This window comes from Sciurus carolinensis, chromosome 7 (genome assembly GCF_902686445.1).
Source record: "Sciurus carolinensis chromosome 7, mSciCar1.2, whole genome shotgun sequence".
Taxonomy (NCBI): Eukaryota; Metazoa; Chordata; class Mammalia; order Rodentia; family Sciuridae; genus Sciurus; species Sciurus carolinensis.
In genome coordinates, this window is record NC_062219.1 from 82,107,539 (window position 1) to 82,121,761 (window position 14,223).

Below are 14,223 nucleotides of genomic sequence, written 5' to 3' on the forward strand. Positions count from 1 at the left end.
GTGGGCTGAAAATATGCATTCATTCATTCATTCATTCACAAAGTCCTTAGTTGCCTTTGAGATTAAAAAAGAAAAGTGGGAAATAGAAGGTAAAATGGTAATTCTCATTTCTGTCTTTGAAGAGAGCAACTGCAAATTTTATAGTCATGAGAATTATAGATTCCTCTTTTTAGTAAATTTGCTTGTAAACTGAATATATGTACCTTCTTGTCTTCTATCCATATGCCCAGTATTCAATAAAAGATGAACAGCAGGATGAGGAAAAAAAAAATTTCATATACTTCTTTATTATTGACTTTAATCCATTAGGTATTTGTAGATCACTTTCTTCATCATTATTTTCCTTTTCACCTTCTCTTCTCCATTGTTTCTGTGAAACAAAAGTTAAATTTTCTAAACTTGGACAAGTTTTTATTTTCAGAGGAGAGAGTAGACATCTCTGTATTGTGCTTGATATATCTACAGTAGTAATTTGCTCTCATAGTAAATGAAAATTAGTCAGTTTAATATGCTAATGTTCAAATTCAACTCTCAAAACCTAAAGCAAATTTGGCATTCCTAATGTTTAAAAGAATTCTTTCAAAATCAGTAATAATGAGAAAGAAGCATTATATTGTGTTTCCACTTCATTTTGTTGATGATAAAGTTATACCACTGCAGTGAGGTTATAAAAAAAATACATAACTTCTTTAGTTTTGATGTTGGTGATATATATTGTAGTATTTCTTTACATATGATAGGGCTGGGCATAGTGGTGTATGCCTGTAATCCTAGCCTTTGCGGAGGTTGAGGCAGGAGGATTGCAGGTTCAAGGTCAGCCTCAGCAACTTAGCAAGGCCCTAAGCAACTTAGCAAGACTCTGTCTCAAAATTAAAAATAATTAAAAAAATGGAAATGAGGATGTGGCTCAGTGGTGACGTGCCTCTAGGTTCAATTCCTGGTACAAAAATAAAAGGGATTCCAAGCATTTATTTTATTTTCTGAAGCATTGTGTTTTGATATGAATCTGCTGCATAATCTCCAGAGTTTTAAATGCAATGAAATAATGTGCTTGTTATTATAACATGAGTTAGTAGAATGGTAGGTACATAGTTGGAAGAGCAGTTTGAACCAAGGGTTCAAACTACTGTCTGTGGGTCAATCCAGTCCACCACCTCTTGTAATAAAGTTTTATTGAGACACGTGCACACTCAGCTCATTGAGAGTGGATGCTTTTGCACTACCACAGCAGAGTTGAATAGTTGTGATGGAGACCATATGGCACACAAAGCCTAAAATGTTTATTATTTGGCCCTGTACAGAAAAAATTTGCAATCTTCTTCTAGATATTTAATTCCTACTTGAATTTGGGGAACAGGAAAAGTATGTGAAGAGGAAGCTGATCTCTGATTGTTTTCTTTAGTTGAAGGCACATAAAAGGAAGAAAAGTAAGTAACAAACACTGTACTTTTTTTTTTTTTTTTTTTTTTTCTTGTTTTGGTACTGGGGATTGAACCCAGGAGGGCTTAACGACTAAGCCCCATCCCCAGCCCTTTTTAAATATTTTATTTGAGACAGAGTCTTGCTGTGTTACTTAGGACCTTGCTAAGTTGCTAAGGCTGACTTTGAACTCTCCATCCTCCTACCTCAGCCTCCTGAGCTGCTGGTATTATGGGTGTGTGCCACCATGCCCAGCCATTCTACTGTTTTGTATGATTTTATCAAGATTCTGATCTGAAAGATATTTTTATTTTAAATATGTGATGTAATTTTCTGATTGTGCCAGAATCATAATTTCATTTAGAATTTTTTTACTAGTAATTTGCAGTTATAGATTCTAAAATATTACCTTATGATAAATATAAAGATAGGGCACTATTTTTAAAAATTTTTCTGTTTTTATAATTATCACTATAGATGGCAGTAGGTTAGATATGTGCTCTTTGTTTATATTTTCTCAAAGTGGAATGGATGCTGGGTGTTCTCTTATTCAGTGAGAAACATGAGATAGACTTGTGCTCTGAAAATCTTGAAAACTGGTAGTATAAAGCTTTAGGATAGTGGATCTTTTTTTTTTTTGGTACCGGGGCTTGAACTCAGTGGCACTCGACCCACAACCCCAGCCCTATTTTGTATTTTATTTAGAGACAAGAGTCTCACTGAGTTGCTTAGTGCCTCACCCTTGCTGAGGCTGTCTTTGAACTCTCAGTCCTCCTGCCTCAGCCTCCCGGGCCGCTGGGGTTACAGGTGAGCCCCACTGCGCCCCACAGATTAGTGGATCTTGATTGACTAGTGAAAGATACATACGAGTGAACACTGTTGTTATTTATTGGAATAACAATTCAGTAATGGACTAACCAGTACTTCCTTTTTAAGTCTTTAGTACTTTAAGACTTTGCGGGTTTCTTTCTAAGTTACCTGTGCAGATGTATTTGGAAGCATCTTCCAAAGGATTAATTCTCTTGAGTTTTCTGAATAGTCATAGCTATAGACAGTGTCTAGTACTGTGATTAAGAGCATCAGCTTTGGCATTGGAGACTCTTAGTCACTTAGTTCTTAGTAGTGAAACTTTGGCAGATTACTTCACCCCTTTAATCTCTACTTTTCTCTTAGAGGAGAGTAGATAATAGTGCCAACCTACTAGAGTTTTTGTGGGTGTACATGAAATAATGCCTATTTAGTACTGATTAAGGTATATAGAAAACACTCAAGTTTTACCTGTTGTTGCTGCTAATTTTATGGATAGATTTAAGTAAATTTTTATCTATTTTTCACCCAATTAAACTCTTATTTATAGTGCTACATAGGCTTAAAAGGAATCATTCATTGTAAATGATAAGTGAAATTCTATATAAGGAAAATATATCATTATTTTGTGCTAGAATATTTTAATAATGTTTTCCCAGAAAAATAATGAGAAAAACCTAAGGAGGGAGATAGCATAATATAAAGTCATATTAAACTCCCAAATTCTTTCTTAACCTTTTAATTTTTTAACTTAGTTTCTGTATCATTGCCTCCAATTATGTTTACCAAAGAACAGAGTTAATGAATTCTTAGGACTAAGGCAACAGTTCAGAAGTTCATTAAGTACAATATAAAAGACTGAGATTCCCCCCCTTTTTCAGAAACTTAAGTATTTTTATCATTTAGATTAAAGTGAAGGAACATAAAATATTTCCATCAAGATAATAAATTACAGTGGAGAGTATGAGTTTATGTATTCTTTTAGTGAACTTACGAGTTGTCTTTGAACCAGTAACTCTTCTAGGCATTTAGAATACAGAATTGAAAGACATATCATCTGTTCTTGAAAACTTCACATGGTAAACAGACCATTTAATACCATTCGATAAGAACCTTGATAGAGGATACTCAAAATACTCTGTTTAGATCTATAGGGTCTTATAGAGTATCTGGTGCATACAGTAGGCATACAATAACAACAAAAGGAATAAACATACAGACATCTATAAGACAAGTTTTCTGCTCTTTTGTGCTTCATTTTCACTGTTCCTCCCACCCACCATTCTCTGCCCCATACTTCAAACATGGAAAACCTCTTTATGGCCAAAATCTTTCTGCTAGTTATTCCTTTTGCTTGTGATTTTTCTTCAAAATATTCATCCAGTGAATTCCTTTATTATCAGGTAGAGATTGGTAGAGAATATCTTGCAGTATGTTCCCCCAAGATATCAATTAGTTAAAAGGAAAAATTGGAGGGGAGAAAAAGGGAGAAAGTTTGGAAAGAAACTTAAGTTTCTCTGATGTGATGCAAGGAGAAAAGAACAGTGTCTTACCTATGGCATTTGTGCAAAGACAGTATGACCTGGATCTGGTCACAAAGAAACATTCTGTAGACCCAGTTCTGGGTCATTATACAGACTTTAAATTCTGTATTCTTTGTGTTGGGGTGGGGTATGGGGGGTGAATACTGGAAATTGAACCCAGGACTCATGCATGCTAGATAAGTACTCTGTCAACCACCGAGCCATATCCCCAGTTGTAATTCTATATTCTTTATTAAACTGATAAGGACATGAGTGAGAAAGTGTTCTAGATTGAAGAAGAGTGAAGAGACATGATAGTTAAATGTAACATGTTGCTGTCTGGAGTTGTGTCCCAAAAGGAAGAGAGAATATTATCTGGAAAACTGACAGAATTTGAATGGGCCATGTGGATTGAATGATAGTGTTATCTATATTGGTTTTCCAACTTAGTAGGCAAATGTCTTTGCTTTAGAGTAATACAGGAATATTTAAAGGTGGTGGGTCATCCAGTCTACAGATTTGCTTTTAAGTGACTTAATAAAAAGCCAGTGGTATGTGTGTGTTACATTGAGATGGAGGGTGAAAAAAGGTGGTGATGGGAGCAAATACAGTGAATTGTGAAGAGTTAAAGGATCTAGACGATGGGAGGCATTTATATGATACTTGAAACTAATGTAAGTTTGGAACTTAAAATGATTTTTTAAAAGAACAGTTTGTGTAGAAGTGATTATACTCTATTCAGCATTTTTTTGGGTAGTAATGGTAAAGAGAGCCAGAGTATGGTAATTTAGAGGAAGATGAATTGTGAAGAAATTGTGTAGGTTAGGGGAAGGAATTCAAAAGAGTAAACTTGATGATGTGAGAGGAAATCATCGATATGCAGTGGTTTTTAAGGAAGAAGGATAGATGAGTAGATGAGGGTGAGATGTATAACAATGTAGTTTATTTGGACTGTTATTTAATTAGATCCATAACAGATTCTATTTTATAATGTGAAATATTTTATCTGATGAGTTCTGTTTAGTGGTGGAAATGGGTTTTAGAAGTGATAAAACCTCCCAATAGAAAAGACTATGGAGTAGAGACCAGTTAGGAAAAAGGATTGCTGGTTAGGCTTAGCCTCCCAAATAAATAGGGGATTTCTGAATTAGCATGCTTATATTAATCTTTACCATGATCCTAGCTTCCTAGCAGCAGGATCAGAGCTAGTGATGGTGGTTAAGTTGATGCAGTGAAATCCATGACCGGTATAGATAAACAAGAGGGCAGGATAATTGGGCATATGTTGAAATGATTGACACGGTAGTTTATGTTAATTTGTGAGGGAAATGAAATAGGGGTCTGATAGATTGCTGAGAAAGAAAATCAATGGCCTCTTCTTAAAAAGTTGAAATAAGGATAAATTATAAGCAGTTTTTAGTGCTGCCTGAAGAATAAACTGCTTTTTAGCTTGTGTAAGAAAATTCAGTTGTAGTATGCATGTCAATATGCGTGATGTGTTTTACTTTCTTCTAGTAACAGTAATTGATGAGATTTCTAATTTACAAAATATTTGATACCAGCAAGAGAGATTAGAGTTTTTTGTGGACTCTGCAAGATAACAATAGGCTTTTAAGGAGCACCAAATTCTCTTAAGATGTTTTAAGTTAAAAATCATATAATTGCTTTTTTTTCATATCGCAGTAGTAATCTTTGATTGATCTGCATGATTGAAGCTTCTCTTAGCAGACCTACATTTTAATTTAAAGAACTAACATTTTAATTTTAGGGTCATCTGAGTGAGCAAAAGTAATGTTTCTAAATGTATACAGTTTCTGCTTACAGAAAAGTGAACCATTCTTTGTCATTTACTGCTACATCCTGTAGTGTATATTCTTATTTAACGTTTCACATAGTTGTCATCTTTAGTTATCTAGCTCTTTGTTTTTTAACAACATTTGTAATTGACTTGAAAATGTATTTCATTTATGTAGTCAGAGTATCTGCTGAATGAACCAAAAGAAGTCTACCAAGTTGCTCTGAAAGTTCAACTTTATTTTAAATAAATAATAAATAGTTCAGTTAAGTTCTTTAAAACTTACCTTCCAGAAACCAACTTACTGAATTTGGGGGACATCTACTAGAATCTGTTTTGTTTTCACCTACAGATTTATGGGATTCACGGCCCTGTATTTGAAGTTGTTTCATGAAATTTTTGTGTCAGTAGGTAGACCATTTTTTTCTGGATTTTTGAGAGGAGAGTTAGGAAATTCAGTGTATGACAAAACAAAGCCTCATCGTTCTGTGGTGTTTCTTCGTCAGAACAGCAAATTCTGATGTGTTACCAGACCTTGCCTAGGCTTTATGTTCATTGTTTTTATTTTATGAGTTTTACCTCTCAGACTTTTTATTTTGAAGAAACATGGCAAAGGAATTCACAATATTTGAACTTTTTTTGAATAGGAATTCCATTCAGTAAGAGATCTAGTTGTATGCTGTAAGCAAAGGTCATGGGGTAACCTCTATTTACATACTGTATGTAAAAAAGTATTAGAAAAATAATAGGGATTCCACAGCAAATACCTGATTTTTTTCCTCTGTCTTAAACTGCAGAACCTATTAACTATTTAAAAGTCTAAACATTTCTTTATCATAGTATGTGTGGCTTCTTTAGATGTAGCATCGAAATGAGCAAACTTACAGGGTACTTAAACCAAATTCTTAGGTTTGGGTAAAGTTATGTTTTTTTTAAGTCAAACCTTTTCTCCCATGACTTCTTACAAATAATGTCTGTGGTGTTGTATTTTCTGGATAAATAAAAGATGTATTCTGTAATTTTCTTGGTTTCATCCTTCATTGACAAGATATTTTGATATTTAAAAAACGCTATACCTGTAATCCCAGCAGGAGAATCACAAGTTCAAAGTTAGCCTCAGCAAAAGTGAGGTGCTAAGCAACTCAGTGAGACCCTATCTCTAAAAAAAGTACAAAATAGGGCTGGGAGTGTGACTCGGTGGTCAAGTGCCCCTGAATTCAATTCCCGGCACTACCCCTGCCCCCCAAAAACAAAAAACAAAAAACAAAAAAACACTGTAAATTTGGTGTCTTGTTTTGGGGATGATTTAAGTAAGCCAAAAGCTACATAAACTTTATTTTTGTTATTTTTCTAGCATATGCTAGGTTTGATGTCAACAGAGAAATGATAATATGTCAGCACTCTAATGGTCATTATAGTTTTAAATTATTGAAAAGTGAAACTAGTGATCCACTGTTCCTTTGTTTGGATTAAACACTAGCTTAATGTTATAATATGATTTAAAAATGAATTCCAAAAGAGCATTTTTAATTTTCTACCCAGACAGATTTCTTAAAACCCACTCGCGGTTTCTTAGATAAAAATCTGCACTCGATGCTGTCTCTTTGCAATCTCTTCTACGGTTACTGTTGCAGCTACTAACTATAAGCTAACAACACCCAACTTTCTATTTCTAGTCTAGACCTTCTTTTGTAGCTTCAGATCTATAGTACACACAGACACTAGAATGACTTGGCTAAAATATTGTGACCTTGTCTTGCCTCCTAAAATTCTCTAGTAGCTACCTCACCCCGTTAAATCTAAGCCTTTCAACAGGCATTTAAAACCCTCTATTATCTTCCTCAGGTAAAACCTATCCAACTTTGTTTCTTGTTACTTTCACTTACACTTACTCTCCACCTTTTCTTACTTTGCCAGTCCCCAGCCCTAGTGGTATCGAAAAGGAATGACTACTTTGTTTTCTCCTGGGCATTGGAACTTTGCTGAAAAAAAAACTATGTCAGTTGAGGTATATCTAAAATTAGGCTATCTAAATTTAGCAGATTTTTCACTATTATTTTCGGAAAAAAAATTTTTTTTTCCCTTTCTCACTGTTGCTATTCTACTATATTTGCAAACCTTTTCCACTTTTTTGGTTCATTCCTTTGTTACCTCCACTGCTCCCTTTCAAGGAACTAATCCTCAGATACTTGTTTTGACTGAGGGCACAATTATATAATTTCTTTCTGATTTACATTAAAATTTCTGTCTCTGCCCTATTTTCTTCTCCTTCATACTTCTTTAGGAGAAGTATATTCTATATTGTTGATATCACACCTTTTTGCCATTTCCATAACATTGCTTTTAATATCCATAATGCTGCTTTAACATTTTCATTTCCTTTGACTGAAAAACTATGATTTCTTACTCTTTATTATTGAACTTAGTAACATTTATGGAACTGAAATTAGGCATATGGGAAGAAAGTTTGTTTTTAATTCTGTTCAACATTTTGGTCTTTTTTAGAAGAAGAAATTTTAATTTTCAATTCATCCTACATTCATTTAAAACACATTTATAGTACTTTAAAAATGTTTTACTAGTAAATTTCTTTCAACTTAATGAAAGGAACAGAGGCAACTGTTTAAATTTCTGTTGGGTCATCTTTAGTTTCAAGTAAAATAAATAAGTGATTATAAATAAGTGATAAATAAGTGATTATAACTAATAATGCATAAAGTAGAAATTGCTTAAGGATGCTTAAGTGTTTTGTTTGAGATTCTGCCAGGCATTCTGGGGTGTGCGGTTGAGGATTGGGGCAGCAAACTATTCTGTAGGTCATGAAAGAGGATAATAGAGATTTCCCTGAAAGGGTAATCAAAAATTTCTGTCCTGTAGTTTGATAGATTAATTGGCATAATGCACATTTGAGAGAGAATATGCATTGCTTTTTGTTTTTAGCACTTTTTAAATAGAGAAGAATTATAAAACAGTATTAAATTGATAAGACTACTAAAATAAACAGTAGTAATATAATGGGACTTCTTAGGTTTTAATTGGTGAAAAATTGCTGAAACAATTGCCTCTGTTCCTTTTATTAAAATAGACCTTTTGGTCCAATAGCTGGAATGATTTTTCTTGTCAGCATGGAAAATGTGAAACACCTAGTAAATGTAAAGCAAACTCTTACTCAGATTCATAAGCACAAAATGAATTATATCATTTTAAAGCATAAGTAGATAACATGACTTTTCTTTTGTCATGTAGTCTATTGATGCTGGCATACTTAAAATGTCATTTTTGTGCTGAATGCAAGTCAAAACCAAATATAGTTAGTTTTTTCATTGAAACCTGTGGGGATTAGTTGCAGGACTCCCAGGGATACCAAGATCCATGGATGTTCAAATCCATTATATAAAATGGCATATCCATTTGCACACCTGCATACATCTTCCCATGTACTTTAAATCATTTTTACTTATAATACTTCATACAATACCAGTGCTATGTGAGTAGCTTTTATGTTTTATTGGTTAGGAAATAATAACAAAAAGAAGGAGTATGTACATATTTAATACAGGTATGTTTTTCTCCTCCCCCATATATTTTCAAATTTGGAAGGCTGACTATATACGTATTGCCTTAAATTTTGGAAATTAAGCAAATGAAATGAATACATTGACTTGGTTTATGGAATTTTAGAGAACTTGACTTAGAGGAGTGCTTTAAATAAAAGCTTTTTTATTTAAAAAATACCTAGCATTCTTTCACATGCCATGTGATATTGTACACCATATTTCTGGAAGTCATAGACTGCTACTGTTCTTTCTTCACTTTCCAGAGATAATCAGTGATAAAGTCACTATCCATTTTGTTTCTCATAACCATCTCTCCTTATTTTTCTCTTCTATAATAAATCAAGTTTTTTTAAAGCCACTTATTCTTACCCACTGTATTATTTTAGCAACTTTGAATTGTTCTTCTACACTTTTAATTCACAGTGATGACAGGATGCTCTTTGAAAACTAAGTTGATTGTAGTACTCAACTGCTTGATATTCTTCATTGATCCTCGTTATATACCATGTTCCTTCATCCTCACGCCCTTCACACACTGAATTAGCTGGCAGATTATTTACAATTCCTTAAACTATTCACCTTGTTTCACAGTTGCTTGCCTTTGATCATACTTTTTCTTCTAGTTGTACTTTATTAAAATAAGAATACTGCAGTCTTGAGATATGATTTATTCATAGAGCACTTGCCTAACATGTGCATGATTCTGGGTTTGATCCTGAGTAGTGAGGGGAGAAAAGCAAAAACAAAGAGTAAGAATACTACCAACAGCACAATTGATTATATTAGTCTATATATATATCTTTTACCATGTGCCAGGCAGTGTCTTAGCTCTCCATATTAGTTGACTTATTTTGTTTCTACAACAACTCTGAGAAAGGTACATATGTGAATATTAAGGCATAGGAAGTGGTCATGCCAGGTCATGAACCCAGACATTTGACTCTGGAGTCTGATCTAAACTGTATACTATGTTGCTTTCAAAGACTGTTTAAGCATCATTGCTTCTGTGTTCCTTCCTAGACCTTTTCTTTTAGGAAAAACTGACTTTTCTCTTGTTTGAATCTCTACTGATTCACAGAATAGCACTTAGAACTTGATACTGCTTATATACTTTTGCTTCTCAAAGACAAGAATACTATATCTTTGAATATTATCCTTCTCTTGCCAGTCATTGGCACATTCTTAATCAAGAAGCAGATGGATAAATGATTGCATGAATCACCAAATTTTAAAGGTACAGGAAACCAATTTAATCTTTTTTTTATAGATGAAGAATCTGAGACTAAGTATATGTGGTGGGAATGCCAGATTTTAATGTGAGTGGTTTAACAAAGTTAAGTTTCATTACTAGAATTTTAGTGGTTGGTAACCCACTAATTTGCCTGAAAGCTCAATCAGAAGAACTGATTGTATAGCTAATTGGAGAGCGTTTTGTATGCAGTATTGTCAGAGTCTGGTTTAATATACCTCATGTAACATATATTGTAAGAACTGTGTTTGTGATCATTTATATGTCAAATCTGTATCTTTTCTTGGCATGAAGTAGAAAATTTGGGTCATTTGCCTTTGTAGGTTCTCTGAGCACTCAAAGATTTTTTTCCCCTTTTTAGTATTAGATTGGAAAATCATAAAGACTTTTTACATGAAACATTATTAAAACTATATCCTGCAAAGCATTCAGTAATTTTACAAATGTTTGTGTTTCCTGTTTTAACTTGATGTTAAAGACTAGAAAATGTTGTAGAAATACTGATAAGTGTTGAACCTGGGGGATTATTATATGTGAATTAATGATACTATTCTTTCTACTTTTTAAAATATTTGATATTTTTAATACAAGATAAAAATAAGGCATAGAAGCTTTGATCTCTACTTCGGTTGTATGAAATAGGAATGTTTATTTCCAAATGTAGGTAGTAATGGGAAACTCCATATCCTTTACAAGTTTCTTCTGAACTTGTGTTACTATAGCAGAGTTTAAATAAGTAACTTATTCATTTTTATTGACCTCATACAGATAAGGGTCATCTTTTTTCTGATAAATGGTATTATGTAGTGTGTTTAGCCAAAGATCAATGTTGGGAAACTCAGACAGTATTATGTTTCTAGCTTCCTGGATGAAGCCTCCCCCAAATGAGTATACATTTCCTTTTAACAAAGTACCATAGATCATATTGGTTATCAGTGTACATTATATTTGATTTGCAGCTATAATTTTGTGTTACTACTTCAGAGATTCATATTCTTTCATAAGATTCCAGGTAAAGTTTACCTTGGATTGATAGGTAAGGGACCCTAGGTGAATGTCAATTATTGTCAACATCGTACTTCTCTAGTTTTCTGGTGGCCACACAGATATTTTTTCAGTGATTTAATTTACTAAAATAAATAACTTAATGACAAAGAAAATTTCTAACAAGAATATTAACCATATGAAGTGCGTAAAAATATAATTGTTGGAAAGTGGGCAATAATAGGATTTCTTTATCAGTGTTTAGAATTTTAATTAAAACCTATAGGATTAATTATGCTAATATTCATTTGTATTTTAAGGGTTCTGATGATTGCCTTGTGAAAATCTGGGCAACAGATGATGGGAGATTATTAGCTACTTTAAGAGGACATGCTGCTGAAATATCAGACATGGCTGTAAACTATGAGAATACCATGATAGCAGCTGGAAGTTGTGATAAAATGATCCGAGTCTGGTGTCTTCGAACCTGTGCACCTTTGGCAGTTCTTCAGGGTCACAGTGCATCTATTACATCACTACAGGTAATTGTTTTAATCCCTTCTACAAACATTTTGGTTATAATTTAAAGTAAGCTTTAAGAAACTCAGGTTTTATAATCAGCATAAAAGATTTACTAAAAATAAAACGTATTTGTTTTCTTTATAAAAGTATGTGTTTTGAATAATGTAGTCATGATCTTGTTCTATTCTGGGCATTTTCTGTATTGTTAGTTGCTATTGGTATGGTAAAAAGTGAGTTTATTATTTGTGCTGTATCACTCTTAAGTAAAGATTTTTATTTTTCTGTGATTGTTTTTCAGTTCTCACCATTGTGCAGTGGTTCAAAGAGATATCTATCATCTACTGGGGCAGATGGCACTATTTGTTTTTGGCTCTGGGATGCTGGAACCCTTAAAATAAAGTCAGTTGCTATTTTATTTCATAAAATGTGTTTAATGATTGAACTTGCAAAGGTAGTCAACAATAGAAATCAATTTATTTTTTTTGTCTTGAGTAAATAATAGAAATTCCTTTTGCCTATTCACTGACCTTTGATTTGTAAGCTTCCCCCTGTTTTCATGTTTCAAAGAAAGTTTTCTCACCATATGTGTGTGTGTGTGTGTGTGTGTATGTATATATATGTATATATATATATATATACACACCCCCCTCGTGTCTATGACCTTGATCTAGTTCTTTCCTTCAGGATATACCTGTTTAAATACTATTCCTTTCTGTGTGCTATATACTTGTGTCTCAGTATTTCTGTTTGGTGCTGAGAATATGTTAGAGTTACTAGTTTTATTCTTCAGAATAATTTTAATTGTTACTGAATCTACCAATATTAGATTTTTTTGTAGAGCTAGGGAAAGTTTGGAAAACAAAGTTTCACTAAACTTCATCAAGGTAGATAGGTGTGCACATATAATCACATTTCATTTGTGCCTTCACCTATATTAAAATCTTGGTTTGTCAAAACAAGTTCACTGGCAGTTATCTTTTTGATTAAGGACACTGAGGTGAAGAAAGGTTAAAATGATTTTCCTATGGTTAAAACAAGTTTTTTTTTTTTTTTTTTTTTAATGGCAGAACCAAATTATAGCACTTCTTTGCTTTTTGGTCCTGTGCTTTATATACCATTCCTTTTAAGTAGATATACTGAAGAGAAGTGCTTGTATTTCTCCAGTGATCCCACAGTGTCTAAAATGGTTGTTTCTACCATTTAAGGAAAGAAGGTCATTCAGATTAGAAGGTACATTTCAGTAATTATCTGTTTATACATTGTCAACCCAAGTTAAGTAATAATTTATATATACTTTTGTATTTTAAATGATAGTGTTTACATAATTATTTCCAATATAAGACTTGTGTCTTAAACTTTTGTGTATATGAGCACTCCTGAACGATAGTTCTTATAGCAGGGCTTTAGGACATGGTAACATGAATAACATAAATATAATTCATTTGAAGAGAAGATTGTGATAAAAAAGATTTCTTTGGACAAAGTAAGTTGATTTAACCTTAATTGTGTTCTTTATATTTGATGTCTTTCTATAAGCATTTAGATAAAGGTTGTACTATTTTACTTAATTCATTTCGACAGTCATAAGTAGTTGTTACTTTATTTGAACCTCCAGATAGACCTGATTGCCCTTTGTTTATTTCTGTCTTGTTTTCTTAAAGAAGAAAAAAGTGATTAGCAGTTTTCAGATTGGGATTGGAACTTTTTTTTTTTGGTGGTACTGGGGATTGAACCCAGGGCCTTGTGCTCGGGAACATGTTTTAAAAAATTTCTCACCTCATTTTTTTTTGAGAATTCCAATGCTACCTACAATAATATTTTGTTTCTTTATCCTTGAGAAGTGAATTTTTGCATATAAATGATTTTTTTTCCAGAATCTTTATGGAGAATCACATATAACTCACTCCCTGAACATAATATTTTAATTGTTTTTATATAGAGAGGAATTATATAATATTCTACTGTTGGTTTTTTTTTATTTTAGGCATTTCTTATATTTTTTATCTATTTTGGCAGATTGGTATGAGGGATTGAACCCAGGGGCCCTCTACCATGAAACTGTTATCCACAACCCTTTCTACTTTCAATTTTGTGACAGAATCTGTCTAAATTGCCCAAGATGTCCTTGAACTTGCCATCCTCCTTACCAGCTTTCTGAGTCACTGGGATTACAGGCATGTGGTACCATGCCTGACTCTGTTAATTTTAATAGCTATATTATGTTCTATTTAGTTGTTGTTCTACAGTTTGCTCAGTGATCTTTCTGTTTTTGAACACTAAACTTTTCTAGTTATTTCTAAGTAGCATGCTTTTCTATTTGCTATTATAATTACCCCTGTAAAAATGTCAAGCCAGTGTCAGATATAA

General features: G+C 33.0%; 1 protein-coding gene across 2 annotated transcripts in view; it reads left to right on the plus strand.

Annotated features, from left to right (window-relative positions):
- Window positions 1-14,223, plus strand: part of Phip (pleckstrin homology domain interacting protein) — a 122,771-nt gene that overhangs the window by 37,747 nt on the left and 70,801 nt on the right. For both annotated transcript variants that reach the window (XM_047557577.1, XM_047557576.1), the window contains exons 8-9: window positions 11,655-11,876; window positions 12,155-12,255. In XM_047557577.1, the coding sequence (XP_047413533.1) occupies window positions 11,655-11,876; window positions 12,155-12,255 (323 nt within the window). The remainder of the gene's footprint in view (window positions 1-11,654; window positions 11,877-12,154; window positions 12,256-14,223) is intronic.